A 27757-nucleotide genomic window follows, 5' to 3' on the forward strand; every position below is an offset into this window, starting at 1 on the left:
AACCTGGCTTTCATTCCTGCTTTTAGCTGAACTATCATTCTTCCTTGCAGTGAAAGGCATGAAAACAATACACTGATTTGCTTGTGGTGGTAGCATTTAGCAACAGCTAAAATGCAAGGCACAATTAATTTAAAAATAGCCCGTATTTGAGTGTTCTGCTTTTACCTCTTTAAATCTCCAAAGGTAACGCTTGGTTATTGTAAAGCAACAACAAAGAGGAATAGAGAGAATCCCATATTCAAAACATGTTCCTCTTCCAAATGGGGAATCAACAACGGTAACTCTGGGAGACAAATCTCGTTATCATCTTTCTTGCAAGCAAAATGATAGGCAACGTCCAATCACCCAAGAAGCTTGCCATCACGGGGAAATGCATTATACAATCACCCAAGAAGCTTGCCATCACGGGGAAATGCATTATACAACAAGATCGAAGACACCGGTATCGACTATGGAGAAAGATCCCCATCGATCAAGACACCATCAATTTTATATGATCTAACTAAACTGGTAAATCTACCTTAGGGTCGAAAAACACAAAGTGTATGATGTACAGATGCAGAACGGAAGCATCACTGTGCATCATTGACAAGAAGGCATTTGGTTTGAAACAAAGTGAACATAGTAGAAGCCTCCACGTATGCTGGAACAGCTGGATGTTTCCAACCGATTGGTGTTGGTATTGCAGCTTTCTTGTCACCAGTGCCTTGGTTACCGTTTTTCCATGCTGGCATCTCGAATTCTTCTGTCTCTGGAAATGAATTCTGTGATGAAATGAGCGGCGATAGTAAGGGAATTGCAGCTGGAGAAGTCCCACTAGAGGACCCAAAAGGGCTGGTACCGGCAGCGGGGGCGTTCATCTGATCAAGCTTAAGAGATGCTGGGGCATGCTTTTGTAACCTGGTGGGTGGTTTCCCCACTATGGCTTTGGTCACGCCAATATGTAGTTGCTCAAATAAGTTCCCACCGTCCTCCATTCTTGAAATGAAACGCCCCGTGTTGTCATCAGTGCCTTGGTCACCATTTTTCCATGTTGGAACCACGAATTCTTCTGTATCTGGAAATGGATACGGTGATAAAGTGACAGGCGACAGTAAGGGAATTGCAGCCTGAGAAGTCCCACCAGAGGTCCCAAAAGGGCAGGTGCCGGCAGCGGCAGTGTTTATCCGATCGAGCTTAAGAGATGCCGGGGCATGCTTTTGTAGCCTGGTGGGTTGCTTCCCTACTTTGGTCTTGGTCATGCCAATAAATTGCGTCTCGAATATGTTCCCACCGTCCTCCATCCTTGAAATGAGACCCCCTGGAAACTTGCAACAGAAACAACTCCCCCTTTCTCTTTTCTATCTCTCTCAACACACCAAACCATCAACGGTTTAAGCATGAGCATGGCAACTCAAGGACAGAATTAAAAAGGTTAAATATAGAGAATAGAGGAAGGGAAAATGTGAAGGGGGAGGGGGGGAATGGTCAATCAAGACCTTGTCTTGGAAACCGGGAAATATGGGGTCAGTTAACAGGGGTGATGAAAGGAGAGTGCTGGAAAGGCACTTTTGAAAGACAGTTACAAAGATTATGGGCAACGGTCATTTCCTGAAAATCACTCAGGGGCATTATTTATTTTGAGTGGCTAATATTTTTTTCCCACGAGACTTTCTCAATCCCCCAAGTCAAACCCATCACTAGGGGAGGCTGACAAGATGTTTCTCTCTGAACTGCATCTGATATCTTCGCTGTAAAACCACAGTTTCATTTGATTTTGTAATGTTGGAAGTCCAATAAGTTGCAGTTTCCATTTGCCTTCGACAGTCTTGAATTATGGGTCAAAACCAAAAACGAAAAACAAGTTACAGTTGGAACCCGAAAACCATTTTTCTTATTTTGTTTGTAAGTTTTTTTTTTCTGTTTTTAGCTGATGTTGAACAAAACAAAGTTGAATGATTGCATATAGCTGACATGAAAATACCCGAATAAATCCAAAGCCTCAATATCAAGAATAGAATCAATCACACGTGTCGTATGGTAACAAAGAAAATAAAAAGAGAGAGAGAGAAAAAAAAAAAAAAAAGACAGAAAGAAGATAAAAGCGGGAAAATCACCTACCAACCGTCAGATTTTTGTTTTTTTTTTTTTAATTTTTTGTGTGTTCTCTGATCTTTTCTTCCAATGGCTTGCGGTGCCACTACTAAGCCTCTGCTGAACCTCGAACTCTCACACTCACACCGGCCAAAGAAACCACTCTCTCTCTCTTTCTGTTCCTTCACTAATAGGCCAAGACTTTCTCCAGAGACTTTGTCCTCTCAAGCAAAAGATTGCAGCAAGATTGACATCTTTTTAAGTCCATCACTGTTTTGTAGGCGGAAACCCAGATTCCAGGTAAAGTATCAATGACTATGATTTCTTTTTGAACTTTGGGTTGTTTAGATCATGGGATTTTTTTGTTTGCTTTTTGTAGGTTGCTGCACAGAGTGATTATTCTTCAGGGGAAGAAGCAGAGTCACTTGAACCTGACTCAGCTTGCCAAGAGCGTTTTTCTTGGTCTTCAGTGATTTTGCCGTACGTTTTTATCTTTTTTTTCTCTTGTATGTGTTTTTTTTATTTTATGTTTTCCTTCACTGGGTAGTTTTGGTTTTTTCTTCTTTTTTTTTTGTCGAATTATCTTCTTGGTAGGGAAAAGCGTTAGCTTCTTAGGATAGTTGGTGATAATGGAAATTTGAAGAAAGGAATAATTAGGGATAGATTGTAGATCATTTTAATGAACAGTCTCCTCTAACCTTCTGTCAATTTAGTGACTTGACTTAATTTTGATTCTGGCAATCAGATTTTTGTTCCCAGCTCTGGGAGGGTTGTTATTTGGGTATGACATTGGTGCCACCTCTGGTGCTACCATCTCTTTGCAGGTGCTTCAACAGACTACTGTTTTTCTCATAATTTTATCCAATTAATTTACCATTTCTTGTTTAGTTCAGCAGCATTAACTACATTAAGAGATCATATTTTTTCATCTAATATATTATGTTGATAATGTCAGTCACCTGAGCTTAGTGGCATTACTTGGTTCAACCTTTCGGCTGTTCAGCTTGGTCTAGTGGTATGATTCCTTGCTTATACCTACACAATTGGTGCATCTTTTGTGGACATTTGCAATATTTTTCTGTCAATAATTAATGACAATGTATTCCTTTTTTTTTCTAACTATATTGCTTGAGTGCAGGTCAGTGGCTCCCTTTATGGGGCGCTTCTTGGTTCCCTCCTTGTCTATCCAATTGCAGATTTCCTTGGTAATCCTTTGTTCAACTTCTTCATTATACTTGGAGCTTATATGTATCAATTTCTCTTAACCAATAGTTTTGATTTGTGCATGAAGGAAGGAGGAGGGAACTCATCATTGCTGCTCTATTATATGTGCTTGGTGGTTCGTTGACTGCTTATGCTCCAGGCCTTAGTGTTCTCTTAGTAGGACGGCTACTTTATGGCCTGGGTATTGGACTGGTGAGCTTCACAAAACTAAATGCTGGTATTTCTGGTAGATTTATTATGATGTGCTTACTCATAACATCTTGCAACAATGCCATTTCACAGGCCATGCATGGGGCTCCCCTCTACATAGCAGAAACTTGCCCATCTCAGATACGAGGAACGCTAGTATCTCTAAAGGAACTATTCATAGTTCTGGGAATTTTGGTATGTTCTTAAACATATTGTTTGACTACCTACTTTATTTCTTTGTAAACAAGCTGAGCTGAAGTATGGATTCCTCTGTAGTTGGGATATTTTGTGGGAAGCTTCCAAATTAATGCTGTTGGGGGGTGGCGATTCATGTATGGGTGTAGTGCTCCAATTGCATTACTTATGGAAATAGGCATGTGGAGTCTCCCACCATCACCACGCTGGTTACTTCTCAGAGCGGTTCAAGGGAAAGGATCTTTACAAGAATACAAAGAGAAGGCCATCCTTGCCCTAAGCAAACTACGGGGTCGGGCTCCAGGTGATGAAGCATCTGAGAAACAAATAGAAGATAGCCTATTGTCACTGAAGTCTACATATGTGGAACAGGAATCTGAAGGAAATATCTTGGAGGTATTTCAGGGGCCAAGTTTGAAAGCCCTCATAATCGGTGGAGGTTTAGTCCTTTTTCAACAGGTACTACTCCTCCTTGCTCATCCATACTGTTATTTATTTATAAATTATATTCCTATGTTTTTTGCTAATAAACATATGAGGAGGGAACACTAAGAATTCAGAATTTTATGTTAAAGGCTTATTTAGTACCTTTATTATGACAGATAACTGGCCAACCGAGTGTTCTGTATTATGCTGGTCCAATTCTACAGGTACTGATAATTGAAACATTTCTCTATTATCCCAGTGTTTTTAAAATGGAAATGTCAATTATCCAAACTCATATAATAGTTTTTGTAATTTTGTTTCTGAAGAGTGCTGGATTTTCTGCGGCTGCTGATGCTACCCGCCTTTCTGTAGTAGTAGGTTTGTTCAAGGTAACTCTTAATAGATCTTGCTATTTAACTTTTGAATCAGGGTTTATCATGTTACCTTCTTTCCTATGCTGATTAATTATTGTTTTAAATATACCTTCCTGTAGTTATTAATGACTTGGATAGCTGTTGCAAAAGTTGATGATCTTGGCAGAAGACCGTTGCTGATTGGAGGTGTTGGTGGGATTGTATGTAAACTATTCCCCTCATTTCTGTTGAACTGTCATGCCCTTAGGTATGTTAATTTGCAAAGATGATTATGGAAGTTTTATTTGTCTTTCTGAACTCATTGCACTGCAGGCTCTTTCCTTGTTTCTTCTTTCTGCTTATTACAAATTTTTTGGAGGACTCCCTTTTGTTGCTGTAGCTGCTCTACTTCTCTATGTCGGTTGCTATCAGGCCAGTATTTTCTCTTTTGATTGTTGGTATTGGTGGCAGTGGGACCTTCTAGGATCAGAAATTTTAATTTATTTCTTTTCACTCCTAGAGTTTTACATATGAAAAGAAATAATAAAGCTTCAACATAGTTGGGAAAAGGAAAACTGTTCCAAATGGAAAAAAAAAAAGAAGCTGGAAACCAAAGAAAGAGAATTTTGTGGAAAAAATAGAAAAAAAAAGGCTGTTCGCGTGCTTTCCTTGTCTGTGAGACCAAGGTGTACTCTAATTTGACATTTTGCCCTGTAAATGATGTTTCAGATATCATTTGGGCCTATCAGTTGGCTAATGGTGTCTGAAATTTTCCCACTACGCACAAGAGGGAAAGGGATTAGTCTTGCAGTTCTCACTAACTTTGGTTCAAATGCTATTGTTACCTTTGCATTCTCACCATTGAAGGTATTGATTCAATTCTGAACAGTGTACTTTTTTCAAAGTTGCTTTCTTGTAGTTTTTTGTGCTTTGAATTTGACTGTTGTGATCAGAATTAATATCTGCTCATTCTGCAGGAGTTGCTAGGAGCAGAAAATCTTTTCCTTCTTTTTGGTGCTATTGCTTTGTTATCACTTTTGTTTGTGGTAGTCTACATCCCTGAGACTAAAGGTTTGAGCTTAGAAGAAATAGAATCCAAGATCCTGAAGTGAAAGCTCAGCAATTCCCGCTATCATCATGATTTCAGGGAAGACTAAATAAGTAACCATTAGCCGCAAAGTATTTCTTAGGATGGCAGTGGATGGTTTTCTATTTATAGTCTCATGGGATTTGTTGGACTACTATTTTAGCTGAACGTTTCTTATGACATGTAAATGGAGTTGTATGTATGATAATCAATGCCCTTCTTAAACAAATGTCATGATGGAGATCTTTGTGTATTCAATTGAAAAGCCAGCGAAGAAGGGTTATGACATGCTACTAAAAAAAGTCTGTGCATCCCAATATCCCAAAAAAACCCAGCAAAATCTATTTCCTGTTATTTGACTTATTTCTTGCGTTAAGTACAATCATTTGAGTGCTTTTGAGTGCTGATTGAATTTCAAGTGCTTGTGTCGTTGCCAAGAAGCTTGCTGCACTGGAGAAAGATCTCCAGGTTGGTGAATGTGGGCATTTTGAAATGTTTTCATATTTTGGCTAACTGTAAGATCCTAAATCTACTTTCACATATTTATAGCCATTGGCAGATCTATGTAAGATGGTTTTATTTCTTCATATTTCTTCTCCTGAAAAAGTAAGCAATTCCAGAGATTGTTATCAGCACAACAACAGCTGTTATGAATATATAAAGATAATCAATCCACCAGGCTTTCTCCTTCCTCAATTATCAGTGAGAGTTGTGGAAGCTTTGAAATTTCAAGGCTTTGTGCTTGTCCACTTCTGCTGAAATCTAATAATATAGTGGTCACTTTGCAAGTGCACCAATTGATGATAAGATTTTTCTAAAATAACATACATATAGTGGTCACTTGCGGATGCTTACTTTGAATTAGACTTGGGGGTGGAAAACGTTTAAATGGGTCATTTTGTTATATATTATCAAAGTCCATGTTTTTGTACTTACTAGGGAATTCGTAGTTTGGTTTGTCTGGTGTTATTGTAAGAAGAGAGATCAATTGATGTACCTTCTCATTGGCATAGCAGAAACCATCTGATATCTTGCCAGTCCTTACACTAAGGATTCTTTTGTTTTTAGTAAGCCACAGCGGCTAAACTTCTGTAACCCAAGTGAGACTTAATAATATCATCACTTTTCCCAGGAAAAAAAAAAACTTGCAAGTCCATTGATCTTTCTGGAAATTTCCTGGAAAATATATGTTTGTTTTCCTTCCTACATAGGAAAAATAAGCAGCTCGAGCAGATCCATTAGATTTCAGGCTGTTCACACCTATTCCTAGTGTCAAACTCAACTGCACCATGATGTAATTCGTAGAAATGCCATTGTTTGAAGAATTGAAAACTCCTTAATATTGGCTTGCTGCAACTGCTTATTGGCTGAAGTCCATCTGGATATCGTTCCTAAACATCTGACAGTTTTCTCACTTGGCACACGGTCATCAGTTCATTTTTTTAGTTATGTATCCTTGTCTCGTGACCCTCATCTCCGGTACCTTGCAAATAGGGAAACCACCTAACCTGAAAGAATCAACTTCAGAAAGAGACTAAAACAAGTAGCATTAACTTTGCAATTCAATGTTCACGCGTGACTCCTTGATGTCATTTTCCAGGAAACGTGGAAACTGGCATTGACCAAAAACGTATGCAACATGATTAATTACTGTTGTCAGCTTGCGTGTAAACACGACCCGCCGCTACATCTTCCCCTTTCAAACGAGACGAGGAAAGATTTATCTATTCGAAAATATTTGTGACCATGTAAATTATCAGCTCAAATGCAAAGGTGTTTCATGCAGTGTCTATTGCTTTCTTCCTTCTATGGAGGATACAAAGAAAAAAGGATCTATTATTGATATGTTGGTATGAATCATGCTTCTACTATTCGTTTTATGGCCCTTTGCCAATAACTCTTTATTTGTCAAGTAGCTTTAGTCAACAAGTTTTATGGCTTAAGCACTGTGCCAAAGTCTTGATTCCATAGGCATAGCTGGCTATCAGCCCAGGAATTCAAAGATAAAGTCATTGGATTTTATTCCTCATAATTGATGAAAAAGTAAAAACTATTGGTCGGTTCTAAAAATTTCAACTCTTTCATATGACAAAATCAATCCGTGTGCTCAAAGTTTCAAAGAAGAATATTTTGTCAAAGTTTCAAACAAGAATATTTTGTCATATACAAAATCTCATGTCACCTCCCATTGCTTTGAATGCCCCTTAATGACTAAAGGGCAACGTTAAATCAAATACTAAATGGGAGATTATCGATCTTGTTTGGTTTCTGATTCTTTTTGCCTAGTTTGTTTAAGTTGAGGTAGTCTGATTATTAAAGCTGGATGATCCTAACATTTGTTCTGTTCCAACATGATCCTAGCCTCTAGGCTTTCAAGCAGAAGAATCTGTACTAAGTCCGCATTTTTCCTGTTGTTTCCATACAATACTTACTATATATTATGACTGGTTCGATGTTGGGGTTATGGACCTTGTTGCCAATGGCAGATTAAGGTTTGTCCTATGTTTCCTGAAATGGAAACGTGGAAATGAAATCTGGAAGTGGATTTTTCATTGTCATAATCTGTGAGCTGAACTGATTATAGGTGAGGCAACCATAAAATTATTGGTAGATGGATTTTACAGATTAACTGCAGTATGCAGTTTAACTAAATTAATTACATGGTAATGTTAACACAAGAATGCTTATAAGCTGTAGCAAAATGGATATAACTCTTGGACTTCAAATTTCTCAACCTCCTCTCACCATAACTACTTCATTTATCTATTTTTTGGTACAATAAGAGAGCTTTACAATTGGAACGTAAGATATCTTTCTACACCACCCCGACTACATCAGCTAAGCCAAATGGGCCTCTCCGTTATTACTCTCTACTTGACGCTTGTTGCAGTTAAACAGACTTAAGCTTGCTGTATTTTCACCATACTGAGCCTTGAAAAATACTAACAAATTCAGCGACCACAGCTGAGAATGGAATCAGTTGTACTAGACAAGGAATTGGCAGAAAAGTTGTCACATGATGCAGGAAATGACATATCATTGACTGATGTTTGATGAGGAACTGTAATCATACAATCACTGGCACCATCAAGTAGCAACTCTGGCAAGGAGGCACTCCCATTTAAGTATTGTACCACTGTGCTCATGCTAGGCCTACTTGCTGGTGTAGGATGTGCACACAGCAAACCCAGGTTCAGTACCAATTCCATTTCTGTCACCACATAATTACCTTCCAATCTTGGGTCACTTGTCTGAAGAATCAGATCAGTTTTCCAGAATTGAAGAACCCAATCAACCAAGATTATCTCTTCTGGTGGTCTTTCTGGTTCTAAAGTTCTCCTTCCACAAGCCATTTCCAGCATTAAGTTCCCAAAAGCAAACACATCAGAGCTGGTTGTGGACTTACCAGTTCTAGCGAGCTCTGGTGCAATGTATCCCACGGTACCGACCACATGAGTGGTTTGAGGAGTGGCTCCATGCTCATAGAATTTAGCTAGCCCAAAATCTCCTAGTCTTCCATTAAGAAGGGCATCTAGTAGAATATTGCTAGCTTTTATATCTCTGTGAATCACAACTTGATCCCCTTGTTCGTGAAGGTAAAGAAGTGCTGATGCTAGTCCTTTGACGATTTGAAATCTTTGAACCCAATTAAGGTTCGGTTTTTCATTGCTAAATAAGAACTTGTCAAGGCTTCCATTGGGCATGAAATCATAGACCAAGAGAAGTTCTCCCTTTCTCCTGCAATAGCCTAGGAGCTGCACCAAGTTCCTATGCCTTAGCCTTCCCATGCTAGCAATTTCAGCTACGAATTCCTTCATCCCTTGTTTTGAATTGTGGGAGACCCTTTTGACTGCAACTTGTTCATGGGAGGAAGGTAAAGCTCCCTTGTAAACCTCTCCAAAACCACCAACTCCCAGGAGTTCTCTTTCTTTGAAACCATTTGTTGCTTTGTAGAGATCCCTGTAACAGAATCTCTGAGGACCATATTCCTGCTCCCAGTCTTCTCTTATTTCTTCATATTTCTTCCTCCATGTCTTGTAAGCAGCTCCAATGAAAAATACAACCAGAAGACTCATAATTACCAATGGAATCATGATCCTGAAATCTAGTTTCTCCGCGGGATATCTACGATGGGGTGGAGAAGGGAGCTTGGAGTAGTCAAGGCTTTGTGCTTGTCCACTTTTATCGAAGCTCCATCCAAGAATGTACTGATTACTTGCCATTGCCCCAGTAGATGCAGAGAAACCAACATACATGTATTTCAAGAATACTTCAGAAAGATCAAGCTTTGCTGACAAAAGAGGGTGCCTTGGCTTCTTGGTTCTAAGAGGAGCTAGTGTTACTTGAAGTAGCATCTCTCTTTCATCATAATCTATCCACACCTGAATTGGCTTTCCACTTATGAGCTCCAGGGTCTTATTTTTCCCTTCCGTCTCTGAATAATAAGTTGCTGGAGCCGATGCGTTGGACAGCAAGTTATTGACATCAATTCCTACATGGTTGGCATCGACATCTTCAAACTCAGGGCTTTTGATAGTATCCAGCTCTATTGCAAACACATGGTTGGTTGATCGGCCATTGGTTGTAGTATTGAAAAGTCCAAAATACTGGCTTGCTACAGCTCCCGTGAACTCCATAGATGGTGAGATAGTGAAGGCAAGGCCATGGCCTCCGAGTTTGGGAAACTCAGGGACCATGGCAAAGACAAAGCTGGAAGAGAATGACAGAGAACCAGAGTTATTGGACGATGATGTAGTAAACTTGATAGGCAAAGGAAAGAAAGCACGACCAATCTGTTGATATGAACTGTTTGTTAACTCCAATAGGCCATTTGGGTGGATTTTGGCAATTCCATTAAGATGAAGATTGGCTCCATGAAAGCCTTCGTAGATAAACTGGTTTTTGTCCTTAGCTAAGGCAATGGAACAAACTGTAGCCAGAGTAACTAGAATATGGAGAAATCTACTAATTCCAGCCATTGAAAACAAATCAGGGAGAGGAAGATGGCAAATTCGGATTATCCAGTTCTTGGGCTGACAATATCAGTTAAAACCTGTAACCCCTAGAGTCATCGGGACTAAGAAGGAACGAAGGTTTCAAAGATGGATGTTCATGAGTCTAGAGTTCTGACAATGTTTACCAGGTCTTAATATCATTTTCAGACCGTGACTATAAATTTCATATCAGAAATTAAGAAAGAACATGCAATTGACTCACAATATGACAAAAAGAAGTATGTACTTTTTGGCTTCTTGCTCCAACCCTGGATACCTTCTTAGCTGTCAGGAATTGATAGAGCTACCGTATGCAACACCTAACTCTCAAAACTTCAAATATAATAGCCGCTAAAATTTTTTACCATAAATGCTTTTATTACCAAGATCATGCTGATTACAACGAATGGGGATGCTATAGAATATATACGGCAGGATTTTGTTCAAGAAGATATTTATTAAGATAATTATATAAAATATTTAGTTCTTTTAACAATATATCAAAATTTTTAATTTGATAAATTAAAATTTTTTTTCTTGTAATACGACATTTTTAAGTTCGATAGATCAAATTCTAACAACCCTCGTTGAACTTCAGAAATCTTGACCACCTAATCAATGAAACCTGAAGCTATTGGTAGTACACAAGATCGTAACGGGACAGCAACTCTTTAAAGAATAAGCTTTTACAGTTAATACCATTGCTTTTTTCCAACCCGACTAACTCAAATCAGATTAGTTGCAATTTAATTATTAAATCTTGATCAAGGAATCTTCTTAGTTTAGCCAATGGTAACTAAGCTAGTCAACTGCATAAGACCTAAAAGTCATTACAAGTAGTAAATTAACTTGGGAAAGCATATACACCTGTCCTATCATAGTATCATTAACTTACTGAAATGAATTATTTTAAAGTAAAAGTAATTGTCCTATGGTAATATTCATTGTGAGTTAAAAAAAATATACTTATAAAGGTTTCTTTGATAAATAAAACAAGAAAAGATGATTAGAGCGTTAGGTTGGAATTTTTTTTGGGTTAATTTCAAGATAAAATCTTTAAAGTTAAGTCAATCATTAAAAGTAAAGTCATATTTTATAAATAAATTCCTTTATTCTAAAATGTATAATTTTACTTATTGGAGTAAGCATGGTATTTTGAAAGACACGCCATTAGTGAAGGAATGGAGGAAGTTGGGAAGTCCAAGGTCTGTAATATTGTTTACCAGGCCCAGAATTCTTTGCTATAGACTGAAATAAGGGGTTTGGATACAAAGCATCAAAACTCTTGGATTACAAACAATTAAAGGGTAATTATTCTCCTATCTTTCCGTTCATTTGCACTGCTTCAAGGCATGAAAGTAGGAGTTCCAGCAAGGTAATAACATATGTGGGGAGCTTTTAATTGATAATATGTAGGTGTAAGTTCTAAATGTAGCAACAAGATTGATGTTATGTGTATTAAACCAGAAAGATCAGATTGACTTGCAGAGTTACAGAATGCTTGAAAAAAAAGCAAAGGTTAAAATCCAAAATGCTGGAACTAGTTCTATCTATGTACAACATTTGCAATTCTTCATTCAGCCTGTTTAAAGCTTGGCAAGAAAAGGGTTGCTTCAGCGACCTACATGGAGAACTGTATCGGTACTCGAGAAGGAATTCAGAGAACCCCTCCCAAGAAATGTGGAAAACGAAATTATACAATCAGATGCCAGGTTGTTTGCCACGGATAGGTTAGTTTCAGCACTGTCACGTGTTAAAGTTTCAAGAACAAAGGATGGATTATTTTCGGCACGGTCCAGTGGTATATCAGGCAAACTGGCATTGCCATCAAGATACTGCACCACTTCCTTGATGGTAGGTCTTCTACCGGGCCTGGGGTTGGAACAAAGCAAGCCTAGTTTCAAAACTTTCACCATCTCCTCCACCACATAATTACCTTGTAATCTAGGATCACTAGCATCAAGAATAATACCTCTTTTCCAGCACCTATTGACCAACTCAACTAGAAAAATCTCTTCACGGGGTCGGTGAGGATCTATAGGTTTCCTCCCGCAAGCCACCTCAAGCAGAAAAGCCCCGAAAGCAAACACATCTGAACTTTTAGTAGCCTTCCCTGTTCTGGTAATTTCGGGATCCAGATATCCTAGAGTCCCTACAAGGCGGGTGGTTTGTGGACCAGCATCACGATCATAAAATCTGGCAAGGCCAAAATCTCCTAGCCGTCCATTTAGATTGGAATCTAAAAGAACATTGCTAGCTTTGACATCTCTGTGGAGAACAACTTGTTCCCATTCTTCATGGAGATAACGAAGAGCAGATGCCACCCCTCTGATGATTTGAAATCTTTGAGACCAATTAAGGTTTGGATGGTCATTGTCGAAGAGGAATTGGTCAAGGCTTCCATTTGGCATATAATCGTAGACCAAAAGGAGTTCTTTCTTTCGTCTGCAATAGCCAAGAAGCGGCACCAAGTTCTTATGCCTTAGCCTTCCCATGCTAACAATCTCAGAGACAAATTCCTTCATCCCTTGATTTGATTCATGGGATACTTTCTTGACCGCAATTTGTTCTTTGGAAGAAGGAAGTGTACCTTTATATACCTTCCCGAAACCTCCGGCTCCAACAAGCTGTTTGTCTCTAAAACCTTGGGTTGCTTTGTAGAGAGTCTTGTAGGAGAACCTTTGAGGTCCATACTCCTGTTCCCAGTCTTCATTTACTTCTTCATATTTCTTCCTCCTGTAAAAATATGTTGCTCCAGTGATTATTACCAGCAAAAACCCTGCTGCTATGATCAAAATCAATCGATCCGGTTTTATTCTTCTACCAACTTTGGGAAGTTTTGGAAGCTCTGATATCTCAAGGCTTTGTGCTTGTCCACGTCTGTTGAAGCTCCATCCCAGAAGATAATGGTTACTTGCAATTGAACCTGTTGCTGCAGAGAAACCAACATACATAGTGTCTAGTAGAATATCAGAGAGATCGACTGATGTTGACAACAGAGGCTGGTCTGGTTTTGGGCTTCTCTTTGGTGCCAATGTGACATTGAGTAGTTTTTCTTCATCATTGTAGTCCACCCAAACCTGTATTGGATGTCCACTGATGAGCTTCAAGCTTCTATTCTTCCTTTCTTCATTGGAAAAATATGCTGCTGGTTCAGATTGGATGGACTTCAAGCCGTTAACATCAATTCCTACATGATTATTATTTCTATCCTCAAATTCAGGACTGAGGATAGTATCAAACTCAACTGCAAAGATGTGATTTGAAGAATTGCCGTTGTTTGTAGCGTTAAAGAGTCCTAGATATTGACTTTCAACAGCATGGCTGAAATCCATAGATGGGGAGATGACAAAGACAATGCCATGGCCACTAGTATCTTTCCATTCAGGAACCATGGCAATGACAAAATTGGTGGAGAAGGAAAGGGATCGAGCTGAACTTGGGGAAGAAGTGTTGAATTTTATTGGAGATGGGTAGAAAGCATGGCCAACAAGTTGTTTTGAAGTATTGGTGAGCTGCAGTAGACCATTGTGGTGGATTTTGGCATTCCCATCAAGGTGCAAATTAGCACCACCGAAGCCGTTGTAGATGAATTGGTCAGTATCTTCAGCCCTGGCCAACGAAATCAGAGCCAGGCAGGAACACAACAAAAAGTAAAATGATGTAAAAGCAGCAGCCATTGTGAAAAGAATGAACGGTCTTGGTGCTAAGAGAACCTGCACAACATATCCACCTTTAAGTTTATCTCTCCAGGCAGCAACTTGTAGCAATATATTATATGGCCTCCTGCAGAAATGGTCATGGTCAAGTTCTAGAACGAGAAGAATAATTATTCAATGATTTTAATTTCCAGAGTCAATAAATGGAATTACTGAAATAGCATAGAAACTGATAATTGACCTCTTCTTTGGCTGTTTGGGGGCATGATAATAAGATGAGGCAGCAAGGCACCATCTTCCCTTTATCCCTCTCATCCCTTTGCCATTGGGATATGGCCTCGGGGGAAGGTTATACTCAACCAAAACCCAAGGTCAATAATGATGACCGGTTTTAATCATGCCTATGGTTAAATTCCTGGTTAGACTATCAATGATTTATCGGTTAATGACCAATAAATTCCAATTTTCAAAAAAAAAAAAAAAGGTTTATGTGATTTTTAAATTATTGTTTCAAATTTTTTGTGCAGCAAGTCAACTTGTTTATGCAATGATATGCTTACTTGGGCTCAAAGTTTCATATTAGGACAACTAGCATAAGGTTTTTGTCAGTTGCATTCCTGAGGATCAAGGTGACATAAACATAGATCTTATTCAAGATTATCATTTCTTTAATATCAGTAACAAAATTTCAATGATCCACCAAAACAGATGCCATATCCTCAACCTTTGCTATATTCCAGGAGAAAAAGTCCAACAAATTGGCAAGTAACATGCATGCAATTTCCTCCAGCGTGACTGTTATATTATTCTTTTGGAGACTACAACAGGTTGCTACTTTTACAAGCATGGAATGGACTTGTCCTGGTATTGACTCTCAGAAGTCTTCTCATCTGCCCATGGGGACTTCTTTACGTAAAAATTTTCATTTTGGCTTAGAAAAGAAAACTTCACAGGAAAAATTTTTGAGACTAAAACTTATGTGGGAATTTGGTACTTCAAAGGAGCAGACTAACACCTTTTTACTTCTTTGATTCACTAGAGATAAATCCCAATTTCGTTCATTTCTTGGTGCTTGAGCTCACCTGGATCATCCATGCTTCATCAGTTTACTATCACCATATGGAATCCTATGCTAGTAAAAATCTATACAACATGAATGCTTTTCCATAAAGTTTTGATTTAGAGATATTAATTTGTCTGTTTGAGGAAGTCAACTTGGATGATCCAGCTACCCTTTTTCATTATGTAGAAGATGATAATCCTTTTGCAGCTGTTTACTATGGTTTATTTGTCAAAGCACGAAGCATGAAATAATTTTTTTTTTACCAAGTCAGAACTTGTTTTACACCAAATACTACTAGTTCTAAATTCTAGTTAATTTGATAACATTTCAAATACAATGTAAGTGAGAATAAGCATATCTTCCCAATGCAGCCAAAAGAACACACACTACATGATCTACTTTATTATAGAAAGCTGATATCATCACATGGTCTATTCTTATTCAAAGAAAATCGACATTTATTTAATATAATCTATTAAATCATTGAAAAAGTTTGTCAAAAACAAAGGAGTATAGTCAGAGAGTAATGCCCTTAGCATATATTGAAGAGCTAATATTGCATATAGGGGCGGCTTGTCTTCACTTCGTTTGTTTTTCTGCTTTCTTTTCTCAATTAAGCTTGGTGTATATTAATATCAAGCATTAGCCAGTAATTAATACATGCCAGCAAATTATGTGCCTCAACATAGCTTTAAAAAGAAAAATGCCTCACTCTTTGTCTTAAATCTACATTGCTTTTCCCATGCATGGTTTGATAAAGGAAAGGGAGATTTAACTTATGCTATATGGAATTGTCAAGGAACCAGGGAAATAAATTTCATGGCCAGGAGTACATGTTCTTTGAATCATAGGACTTTTTATTATTATAATTAATTAAGTAATAGATTGAGAACCAAAACTTTGACTTATCAGTTAGGAGGAAGAAATAGAGCAGTAGGCTGTTTTTCTGGCATTGACAAAATTTAGCCACTGTTTGCATACCTTTTCTTCTATGTCACAAAACACTCTCAAAATATTACTTTAAGTAGGTACTTTGCAACCTTGATTGGTAGAAGGTTGCATAGGCAGAATTGTTTTGTTGAATTTGGATTTAACCTTCCAAAATTCCAATGCACATGCATAACATGCATAGGCATGCATAACAGCTGCTTTGACATGTTGGAAAGGATGGTGATCCTCATGGTGCATCCTCATCATTTCTGAAAGAAAAATAAAACAAAGAAAATTGACTTCTGGTTGTGGACTTAACCTAACAAGCCTCTAAACCTTATCCAATACTTAACAATGCAATCTAAAAAAACAATGAGGTACACTGTGAAATATAATAAGATTGTAGGAATATTGGGTTCCCGTTGCCACACAATTTCCATAATTAGTTTGCTAGAAATAATTCAAAATTTAGATAGAAATTGTCTATCTTGGACTTGGATACCATGCAACAATAAACAACACCATTTTTTACCATGCTTAGTATCAAACAAGGTTATAATCAGTAGTAGCTTAGCCAAATAGATTATATAAAGTTCAGACCGACCAAAGCCAGGGTATGTTACTAGATTGGCTGGAGATAATCTTCAATACGATATGTGGAAACAGGTAGGATTTAACAGTAACTGTTCATTGCAAGTCAATCTGTTTATACTTTCATACTTTTAATATTTTTTCAGATATCTTCTTCTGTAGAATTCAATACAACATATCAGTAATTAAACTCAGCCGTGTTGTTGATAAATTCAATTCAACAACAAAGTCCAATTAGAAGAAAAACGTACATGCATTTACCTCGTGCAGTGTATGTCACTCCTGTTGGTAATAAATAATAATGCCTTATCATCCTTAGATCAGGATCATGGACTTTGTCTCCATTGACTTTCATTTAAAACAGAAAAGACATCATTTATTCTTTCATTAAGTATAGCATACATACAGGGAAAGGAGCAACATATTTAGTTCTACCTGAAAGCTTTGGAGGAAGAAATGCTAAAACCTCTTTGGAGCTTATCTTAGGCCTTCAAATGTGAACTTAGGAGGAAGAAATGCATTGTGCAAGTGGAAAGCCTAGTGACCTGTGAGACATGGCAAAAGAGAATTGTACATAAATCCAGAAAGATGATATGTTTTAGGTGCGGAAAGAAGAAAGCATGTGCAGAAAATCTTGCACTAATAAAGTACCGTGATATAAGACAACAAAATACATGACTCACGTGGAAGTGGAAGACTTCTTGGGATCAAAATGGAAACAGAGGAAAAAGGGCAATGAGGAAAACGAGGGAGTTTCCCTTAAGCATGACTAGAAACATGGTTATCTTTACTTTATTTGGATAGAAAGGAAAATCAGTATGTACAACAAGAAGTCCAGTTCTCTTCTTGCTATTCTTAGTCGCATAAAAGAGGTGGTTTGATGAGCATATTGCAGGGGATAGCTTCAAATTAAAGAACATTATGACAAACCGGGGCTAAGATGATATACTTGATTAATTTATGCTGTTGTTCTTGGTGTTCTTCACCGATGTAACAACTGGTGTTACTGCTGTAGCACTGTGTTCCTTTTGTACTTAGCAGGTTTTCCCGCTTCTTTGGATGAATAAAATCTCATTTATCCCCAAGAAGAAAAAAGAAAAAGAAGACTAAGTGTGAAGAAAATTCAGTAGGCTAAGAGATAGTTGAACGAGGGTGTTGGTGGAATGAAAACCAGGATGTCAACAAGAGGGGAACTTTCCATCCTTAGCAGTACTGCAGGTCCTTAAGGCAGTTGTATATGTTCTCTGAACTAGTGCAGCATACGCAAGGTTATAATTGACTGCCGGATGCAGATAAGTCTGCCCCTCATGCAAAAAATTTGACCCAAAAGCTGGGAAAGAACGATGGCTGTCAGTACTGAATCTCTTCTATTTCATAACCTTCTAGTATAGTAACCACCAAAGACCAATTGGAGAAGGGTGGAATTAATGATACTGAAACGCAAATCAGATTTTCCTGTATGTTTTCGCTATGACAGTAATATGTAAACTTCTCTGTATTCTATTGGCTTGTTTCCATATACTAGCATTTAATTACAATATGCAAACTACTCAAGCTCAATCAAAGGTTTAAGTTGCATGATTAGCTATTGCATTGCTTTAATAATTAACTTGACTTGGAGCAAATTATTTTTTATGTTCAGCCAAAGAGTGTAAGATGTAGTACATGGATAGGTTGGCATTGAGCTCACATATTTTAACCAGAACTAGAATATACAGCACAATATTTGGCGGAAAGAAGCTTATAACCTGCGGCAAATTCTACGCATCAATCTCATACTTATTCCGCATCCTTTTCTCCATTGCTGATGTTCAGCTTGCTTTCTCGCATTTGAGTGGTATTGTACTTATTGAACCATGAAGATGAGAGATATTTCTGATTCAACGACCAGTGCTGAGAATAGACGAGGAAAAGGAATTGGCAGAAACAGAATTATTAAAATTATGTTCAATTGACATCATTTCAATTCTAGCACCTTCCAAACGTATCTCAGGCAAGGTAACATTCCCATCCAAATATTGGACCAGCTGCCTCATGCTAGGCCTGTTTGATGCCATGGGGTTTGTACAAAGAAGACCTAGTCTCAAAACCAACTCCATTTCCTCTGCCACATATTCGCCTTCCAATCTATGGTCGCTTGCATCAAGAATAGCTCCTGCTTTCCATAATTGAAGAACCCAATCAGCCAAAATCGTCCCTTCAGGATCTAGTTGTAGCTCTAGAGGCTTCCTTCCACATGCTATTTCAAGCATGAAAGTCCCAAAGGCAAACACATCAGTGCTGGTAGTGGCCTTGCCGGTTCTAGCCAGCTCCGGCGCAATGTATCCCAGAGTCCCAACCACACAAGTAGTTTGGGGATTTGTGCCATGCTCATACAATTTGGCAAGACCAAAGTCTCCTAACCTTCCATTAAAGTTAGCATCTAACAGAATATTGCTAGCTTTTACATCTCTGTGAAGCACAAGTTGCTCCCACTCTTCATGAAGGTAAAGCAGTGCAGATGCTACGTCTTTAAGAATTCGAAATCGCTGAACCCAACTAAGGTTTGGCTTTGAATTGCTAAATAGGAACTTTTCTAGACTTCCATTGGGCATATAGTCATAGACCAATAGAAGTTCTCCTTTACGCCGGCAGTAGCCTAGGAGCTGCACCAAGTTCCTGTGCCTTAGCCTTCCCATGCTAACAATTTCACTAACAAACTGCTTCATCCCTTGTTTTGAATTATGGGAGATCTTCTTGACCGCTATGTGCTCATTTGAAGAAGGTAATACTCCTCTGTAAACACTTCCAAAACCCCCACTACCAAGTAGCTCTTTTTCTTTAAAACCTTTTGTTGCTTTATAGAGATCCTTATAAGAAAATCTTTGAGGACCATATTCTTTTTCCCAATCTTCACGTATTTCTTCATATTTTTTCCTTCGTATAACATACGCACCACCAGAGATTGCTACAAGCATGGCAATCACTGCTACTGAAGGAAGAATAATTATCAAATCTTCTTTTGACTTTGGTTTTCTCCGTGGAGGAAGTGAAGGAAGCTTTGAGTAGTCGAGGCTTTGTGCTTTCCCAATCTTACTGAAGCTCCAGCCGAGAATATAGTGATCACTAGCCAATTCACCAGTTGATGAAGAGAAACCAACATACATGGAATCCAAAAGAACAGTAGAAAGATCAATGCTTGTTGATAAAAGAGGTTGGGTAGGCTTATTGCTTCCTACAGGAGCTAGTGTTAAATTGAGCAGCTTCTCCACTTCATCATAATCTATCCACAGCTGCATTGGACTTCCACTCAAGAAATCCAAGCTTTTAGTTATCCCTTCCGTAAAGTATGTTGCTGGAGCTGATTTCAAGGATCTCAAGTTGTTTACATCGATTCCAACATGGCTGCCTTGCATATCTTCAAATTCAGGGCTTTGAATTGTGTCTAGCTCTATAGCAAACACATGGTTTGAAGAAAGGCCATTGCTTGAAGAATTAAACAGCCCAAAGTACTGGCTTGCTACAGCCCCTGCCAGCTCCATGGTAGGTGAGATAGTGAATGCAATACCATGGCCGCTAGGATTGGCCAATTCTGGAACCATGGCAAATACAAAGTGGGTTGAAAATGACAGGGAATCAGAGCTGTTAGATGCAGATTTGTTGAACTTGAGAGGAAAGGGGAAGAAAGCACGGCCGACTTGTATATTTGAAGTGTTGGTTAGCTCCAATAGACCATTGGGTAGGATCTTAGCAATCCCATTTAGATGCAGATTGGCTCCCTTAAAGCCATTGAAGATGAACTGGTTTTGTTCTTGGGGTAAGGCAAACTGGTCTAAAAACATAAAGAATGTTACTAGAATAAGGAGTGATTTAAGATCTGCAGCCATTGAGAGAAGAAAGAAAACAGAGAAATGGAGACCGCTTGTTTATCTGTATCAACAATCTTGCTGTGAGTTTCTATATTTCAAAAGGGCATCCAGCTGGTCAATCACTCTGCCTTAGTACCAGTTTGGTTTGATTTATTTTTAATTTTTTTTAAGAAAAAACGAATCAAACAGTATTTAGTGAAATACTTTAAAAATAATAATTTTTTAAAAAAAATTAAAAAAACACTCAAATAAAAATTCTCTTTTAATTTTTTTAAAAAACCTGTTTAATTTCTTAGGAGAATTATTTTTTTTTCAAAAGATCCTTTTTAAAAAAATACCCCCTCTCTCTTCTCTCATTTTCTACAAATTATTCTTCTAAGATTTTTTTATTCTTATAAATATTTAAAAAAAATTAAATTTAAAACTGTATTTATGTATTATTATTTTATTTTATTTTATATCATTTTTTATCATTTTTTTATTTTTTTTAAAAACTCTCTTTATTATTTGATATAATAATTATATGATGTTTATTTGTTCTTAACTTCTTTATCATATACATAATATTTGTTGATTATAATTGAAATAATTAATCAAATAAATCAATCGTTGTTAAGATAAATTAGATGAAAATTGAAAAGTTAATATTCGTACTCGTTTATAGTTACTCTGTTTTAAAGAATTTTTTCTTTTAGGTGTAATAATAGGCTACACTACAAGAAAATTAAAATAGATTTACAAGAATTACAAAATCTCTTAATTTCTTATCAACGAATTCCACATTTAAGCCAATAATATCCAACAGATAATTAACATTTCTCAACAAAATAAATAACCCATTCAAAATAAAAAAATATAAAAACTAAAACTTTTTTATTCATGGAGAGAAATTTTGTTGATTAGAACATCAAGACCTTGATAAATTTATATGAAATTAATGTTGATGATTTCAATGGGAAAATGGATTGCCAAATCAATGGCTAAACGTGATTTTTCTGATCTAGTTGGATCCATTATTAATATTACTTTGGGTTCTCCTCTTTGTAGGTAACATCAATTTTATTCAACTTCAAAAGTTATAAATTTCAAGTCAAATTTTAAAAAATAACAATAAATATTTTTTATATTTTTTTTATCTTTCAACAATTCACAATATTATAGGAAATTTTTTTTTATTTGATTTAATTTTTTTCTCATTTATTAACTACCATTTATAATAATTTTAATCAAAATTAAAATTTATATAAATTGTTTTACTAAACAACTTATCTTTAAAAAATAGTTTATAAAAAGTAAATTTACCAAACAGTTTTGACTTAATTTTATAAGTGGTTAAATTTAAAAAAATAGCACTTAAAATGTAAAATGTTTTAAAAAATAATCTTTTTTATAATTTTAACTTTTTTTAGCTAAATTAGATAAAATTATCCTTAATGAAACTTCATTATATCAAGTGCATATAATGTTACACATTATGCATATGATGTTACATATAATGTACAAAAACATATTGCATGTCATGTATTAAACCTCCTTATATTAAGTATATATGATGTTACACACCATGCACATTATGTTACATGTCATGTTTGAAACATTATTGTTGCACGACATATACAAAAACATATTATACGATATAGTTAAAAAAAGTTATTACACGCTTTGTTAGAAAAATATTATTGTTACATATTATGTTCAAAAACATGTTATACATATTGAAAAAAATATTGTTGTTACATGTCATGTTGAAAAAAATATTGTTATTACATGCCATGTCAAAAAAATATTATTGTTAAATACTGTGTTTAAAAAAATTTTGTTATATTTTAATGTCTAAAATATTGTTGTTACTTACAAATTAAAACTTCAAATTTTTTGTACTCTCTTAATTATTTTTTGGTTTTTTAACGATATGCCACTAATTAAAGTATTTCTAACATGCTTTCATAAATCAAAACACAATTTTGAATTTTTCTTATCTAAAACACTTATTTGAACTAAAAATAAAAAAAATTATTTTTTAAACCCTAGATTTATAAATTTTAAATTCTTGAGTTTATTGGTATCTAGGTCCCGAATTGATGTAATTAAAACTATTTGAAACATCTATAATTATCCAAAATACTTAAAAATTAAAATTTTCAAATAACCACTCACGCTAAGCACATCAAAACTATTTTTTGATGTCTTAAAAGTATAAGAGAGAGAAATTGAGAGCACAACATATGGCTGTTGAAGAGAGAAATCGATAAAATTAAAAAAAGCTAGATGATGAGAGAAAGAAATTGAAAACAGAGACAAAAATAAGAAAAAATTGTGATGGATAATTTAATTTATTTAAAATAAATTCAAGAATATTTTTATCAAATTATGACTAAATATGATTAATAATAATTAATTTTATTTTGATGATTATTTTTAAAATCAAATTATAATTTTTTTATAAAAGTTTTATAATAATTTTTAAATTAATAAAAAATGGGACCAAATATGCTTTTAATCTCTTCGAGGTTTCCTTATGTGGTCCAAATTGTACCGTCAAAATGGAAATATTATATATGTGGGAATGCAAGTGGGGCTCAGCGACCTACATGGTCATATCGCCGCTTTGAAAAGGCAAAATTGTGGAATCAGAGCAGGAAAGGGAATCCCAGAAAAGGATCACCATGTATACAAAGAACAAAACCTTTGTGTTTCGTTGTTTTTCTAAATAAACTTTTTGAACAATACCTTTATATGAATGTCAGCATAGAATTTTTTTTCTTGTGTTTTTCATTTCTGAACCATGTGATTCAGTTGCTTGTATCAACTTATCGAATTAGTCAACATTTAACGGCACAAGAGAAGTTGGGATTGCTGTAAACCACATAGAAAGTGCTGCTCTCCATGGACAGCGAACAGTTCCATTGGCTTTTGCAAATACTGATGGAAACAAATGACAATTCTTATCACGATAGATGACCAGAGAACAAGGCCTTGGAAAGGTATAATATGGTGCCAAACTTTCCAATTTCTTTTGCCTTTAGTATGTAAGCATGAAATGGACTGTCTTTGATGTGGAATCGATTCAGATTCAGGACCCCAATGAAAGTTCAGAGCATTTTGTGAAGGAATCACAGCTAAATATTGGGCTAGATTTTGTTGTGGTGGTTGATGTTCAATTGAGTTCATATTTGGTAGACTGGTAGTATTTTCTTCAGACGGGCGGCCTGGAATTTTTTTTCTTTTTTTTAATTTTCTTTCTGTTTCAGGACCTAATTAATAATATTTTTCAACACATTATTATGTCATATGCTCCTTTACACGGTTACACCACATACCAAAAGTTAGACCAGCAGTTCTGCAGGTAAGAATTCTTGGATACAAACTTTGAACAGTTGTAAGGTGGATTACAGTTAATGATGATGATGATGCTTCATATTGAATACAAAACTTAAAATTAGATTTCTTGAAACTATTTATTAGAAGAGACTGTCCAGAAAACCATGTCGCAATCAGGGTAAAATTTATCTTTCAGTTGGCTTGGAGTACTCTTCCTTCATAACTGCAAAAAGGCAAAAGGAAAAATGAGAGGAGTCATTGGTATCCTGAACAAGGATCAGTTTGAGTTACTAGGTGACAATGATGAAGACTACTGAACCTCCATAGTAGGACTGGACAGAAAGAGTTATAACTGATGTACATTTGACCGTGTGACTTACCATGATATCAACTGATCTTTTGCAAAATAGTATCCAGACTCTTGAAAGAAATTTTGGCAATAGATATGATATAATTTGGATTCTAGAATCCTCAGGCAGTCACGATTCAGCATCCATTTGTTAAATTTTTTATTCCTCTAATACTAAATTCAAGTATGCAAGTGGATGCCAAATTTGCGATTACGAGGAAAAAGGAAGGTACCAACTTGAGCATTGTTAGAAATGGGAATGTGTGGAGATGAGTTTCCAGCTGAATGATCGATTGTAGATTGGGCTGTCTCCTCTCTCCAGAGCAAAGAGTTTACAGCCCCTTTCACTTTTTCGATCACACCCACATCACCTGGAGTTCTCCTTGGGCTCATTGCATCAGATATTGCCTGAGAAAGTGCTTTCTCATCTTCCCCTGGCTCAAATTTGTTCTTTATATACTCCTTCACTGAAACACCTTTATCCCAATTGTTCTCTCTGGGGCTGATTGGGTTATCAGCTTTTAGGGCATGCTTGTCAGTTTCTTGAGTAGCATACTTGTCAGCTTCATGAGTACCATCCTCGCTGGTTTTATGAGCAGCATGCTTATTATTTTCATAAGTAGCATGCTTCTCAGTTTCGGAAGCTGTTGGCGCTGAAACAGAGAGGCCTTGAATCTTTGAAGCAATCTTCTGGGTTGCATCTGTTCCTGTGGCATTAGCTGGTGCCTGCTTCTTGGCCTTGGCTTCCGTTTTTTCTTGTTCAGGAACAGGTTTGACACTGCTTGGCAAAACATGCTCTTCTGAGATTACAGGAACTGCCCTTGGATGCTGCCTTGCATTCTCCTTGTACCCTTCAGGTGCCAGCTCCGATTCATACACTGAGAATAATATGTCACAAGCAGGAGCATTTCACTAAATATAAGAGGAAAGCAGCTAAAAAGAGCATCAACAAAATTGAGTCAACTAAATGTAAGAAGATTTATGATATTACTTGGAGCACCAAGATACTCAGGATCTCCTACAACTTCATCACCATCGTCCTCATCTTCCAACCTAACACCCCAAGAGGGCGTGGTGTTATCTCCTTCACTATGCTTCCTTTTAATGAAACTCTGCCTCCATCTTCGAGCCTTCTCCTTGACTTTTGAGAGAACGGTTAACTTTTTGGGATGGTAATGGACGTCTTCAGGATCATTGACCTCTTGGCTCCTTGCAGATCTGGGTGAAGAGTGTGATTGAGGCGACCAGGCTAGAGGATCCTCAGCTGTACAAGAAAGTTATTTAAAACAAAAACTATGAAAGATATCTTTGCTTGCTTTGAGCCAAAAAAACACATTTTTTTTTCCTTTAGAAACAATTCATGACTCCAATTTTGGCTCTAAGCAAATGCTAAAGAAGTCAGTTGTTGAACAGAAATAGTATCCCGAAGATCTCTGGCCCTTGAATATACCTGATTAACCTGTTGTGTTCTTAGTATGGAATTCTGGGATTACCTCGAAGAAGTTGTTCAATAGTTGGAGTGGTAGGATTTCGATGATTATCGCCATATCGATGTAAGGGATCAAGTTGAGCCATGTTTTCTCCGATTGTTGACTGATTGAATTTCGTGTTCCTTCCCGTCTTGAAAGTCTTCCACAATCGGTTTTGCATTCTAGATGTCAACCTAAAGAGAGACATATAAGAGAAAACAACATTACTGGAGCATGACTCCCCGGTGTTTTTGCATGGACAGCAAACAATTGCCACATAATTCGACGAGGTACTGAGATGCCTGTGGGCACAAGTTTTACACATGGTAACAAAATAAGGATGCAATGGCATTGTTTTCCTTTTCCTTAAAATAGCAATTTGACTAGGTCAGGATCAACTTTCAACCTCTTCTTTGGCCAGATGTCCAATGGGACTGGAATTTGACAATAACCTTTGCAAACATATGGTGCTTCCACTATCTGAAATGATGATGCAGTTTCATGCACATTCTAATAAATACAGGAAACACAAACCTTTTAGATTAGACAGAGTACCACTCTTTCCATGTGCATGTATTTTGTGCTAATGAATTGTAATTGTTTAGAGAAGATCCTTATATAGAATCAAATCATTACAAATCCTTACAAAACATTAAATTAATAAAAACACTTTTCACATGTCCTTACAAATCCTTTAGCTAGAACAAAACATTGAAATTAAGAAAATAAAAATGTTGTTACAATTTTTTCCAAAGGTTCTGAATAGCAAACTGACAACACATACAATTTAATTATTCAATTGATTCATCAGCAAAATGCTTCCTCTTTCTTGTCGATCTCATGGAATCTGAGGACTATAATTCCATGCCCCCAAGCAAACAGATTCACATGTAAGTCGTAAAATTTTCTATTACACATGGCAATGAAGCTCTTTTATTAAGGAGCACACCAACCCTTTGCATTGAATATCAATTATACCATTGCAAAGGATAGATTTCCAAAATTGAGTGAGCAAACGTTATTACTCAGAACAAGGCATGTTTATTTACTTAACATGTAATGGAAGGATATACAGAAAACTAAATGTCCCAGATACCTCTTCACAAAATTTAAGATTACTTCCTCTAAACAGGCTTTACCTCAGCATAATACAATTAAGCTGGCTGCAAAATTTAGGTCTTGTTATCCTTTCATAAATATACGGCTATGCATCACCAAAAACAGTTACACGTGATTTGAAAAGCCAAACTTGGGAAAAGAGTTTCTTCGATGAAAGGATATTCTAAATTCTCTCTTCCATCCTTTGAAGAAACACCCAAGATAAAGCTGATTTTCTTCTATCTTGATGATGGTTGACAGTTTCACATTGCAATAGAGACTGAGTCATTCGATAACTCAAATCCAACTACAGCCTGGATTCTTCCTCACCCCTCTATCAGACATTAGCTTACACACAACTGCTGCATCATCCCAGTCATTCCCCATTTTCAGTACTTTTGATAGCAGCACATATGTTGCAGGATCATTAGGCCACAGCTCTAGAAGCCTATTTGCTGAACGTGTAGCAATTTCTATATTTCCATAAACTTCACAAGCACTTAGAAGAGCTTTGTAAACAGATGGTCCTGGCTCGATTGGCATGCTATTGATAAAGGCTTCTGCTTCATTCAGATACCCTGCCCTACCAAAAAGATTAATAACAGCAGCATAGTGCTCCACTCCAGGCAGTTCAAGCATGGCATCATTTTTCATCAACTCAAAGTATTCAAGTCCTTTGTCAAGAAATCCAACATTGCTGCAAGCAGATAGTACCACAAGGAATGTGGTGCTATCAGGTGTAATCTCTGTCTTTCTCATCTGTTCAAACAACTCCAGAGCCTCTCTACCATATCCATGATGAGCGCATCCTGATAGCAGCGAGTTCCATGAGACCACGTCATATTCTTTCATCAATAAGAACACCATTTTTGAATCATTGATCACACC

At 36.7% G+C, this 27757-nt stretch overlaps 4 protein-coding genes and 4 pseudogenes across 5 annotated transcripts in view; 2 read left to right on the top strand and 6 right to left on the bottom strand.

The window, feature by feature from the left end:
• Positions 1-61: 61 nt before the first annotated feature.
• LOC149527467 (uncharacterized) lies at positions 62-1856 on the bottom strand. Its single transcript, XM_089782834.1, has one exon. The coding sequence runs from the start codon at positions 1281-1283 to the stop codon at positions 573-575; it is 711 nt and encodes a 236-aa protein (XP_089638960.1). The 5' UTR covers positions 1284-1856; the 3' UTR covers positions 62-572.
• Positions 1857-2031: 175 nt separating this feature from the next.
• LOC110411867 (Major facilitator superfamily protein) lies at positions 2032-6087 on the top strand. The gene is made up of 14 exons (XM_021422217.1): positions 2032-2373; positions 2453-2553; positions 2819-2897; positions 3029-3088; positions 3212-3278; positions 3365-3489; positions 3580-3681; positions 3763-4140; positions 4284-4331; positions 4434-4496; positions 4601-4681; positions 4794-4892; positions 5190-5327; positions 5438-6087. The coding sequence occupies exons 1-14, from the start codon at positions 2164-2166 to the stop codon at positions 5570-5572; spliced, it is 1686 nt and encodes a 561-aa protein (XP_021277892.1). The 5' UTR covers positions 2032-2163; the 3' UTR covers positions 5573-6087.
• A 2172-nt stretch (positions 6088-8259) lies between these two features.
• LOC110412204 (L-type lectin-domain containing receptor kinase SIT2 pseudogene) lies at positions 8260-10755 on the bottom strand (annotated as a pseudogene).
• Positions 10756-12154: 1399 nt separating this feature from the next.
• On the bottom strand, positions 12155-14296 carry LOC110412614 (L-type lectin-domain containing receptor kinase SIT2 pseudogene; annotated as a pseudogene).
• A 4050-nt stretch (positions 14297-18346) lies between these two features.
• On the bottom strand, positions 18347-20710 carry LOC110412141 (L-type lectin-domain containing receptor kinase SIT2 pseudogene; annotated as a pseudogene).
• A 2520-nt stretch (positions 20711-23230) lies between these two features.
• On the bottom strand, positions 23231-27751 carry LOC110412218 (low-temperature-induced protein). 2 transcript variants are annotated; one of them, XM_021422736.1, is made up of 4 exons: positions 25796-27751; positions 25294-25566; positions 24540-25180; positions 23231-24176 (listed from the first exon to the last, which is right to left on the bottom strand). In XM_021422736.1, the coding sequence occupies exons 1-4, from the start codon at positions 26121-26123 to the stop codon at positions 24171-24173; spliced, it is 1248 nt and encodes a 415-aa protein (XP_021278411.1). In that variant the 5' UTR covers positions 26124-27751; the 3' UTR covers positions 23231-24170. The 2 variants fall into 2 exon arrangements, with proteins under 2 accessions (XP_021278411.1, XP_021278410.1); XM_021422735.1 differs by having other exon boundaries at positions 23231-25180.
• LOC149527468 (putative pentatricopeptide repeat-containing protein At3g25970 pseudogene) lies at positions 27167-27508 on the bottom strand (annotated as a pseudogene).
• LOC110412451 (protein TOC75-3, chloroplastic) overlaps positions 27507-27757 on the top strand; it is a 2373-nt gene continuing 2122 nt past the window's right edge. The window contains exon 1 of the mRNA XM_089782991.1: positions 27507-27608. Coding sequence (XP_089639117.1) covers positions 27507-27608 — 102 coding nt within the window. The remainder of the gene's footprint in view (positions 27609-27757) is intronic.

This window comes from Theobroma umbraticum, unplaced genomic scaffold (genome assembly GCF_002168275.2).
Source record: "Theobroma umbraticum cultivar Fairchild unplaced genomic scaffold, ASM216827v3 scaffold_95.0, whole genome shotgun sequence".
Lineage (NCBI taxonomy): Eukaryota > Viridiplantae > Streptophyta > Magnoliopsida > Malvales > Malvaceae > Theobroma > Theobroma umbraticum.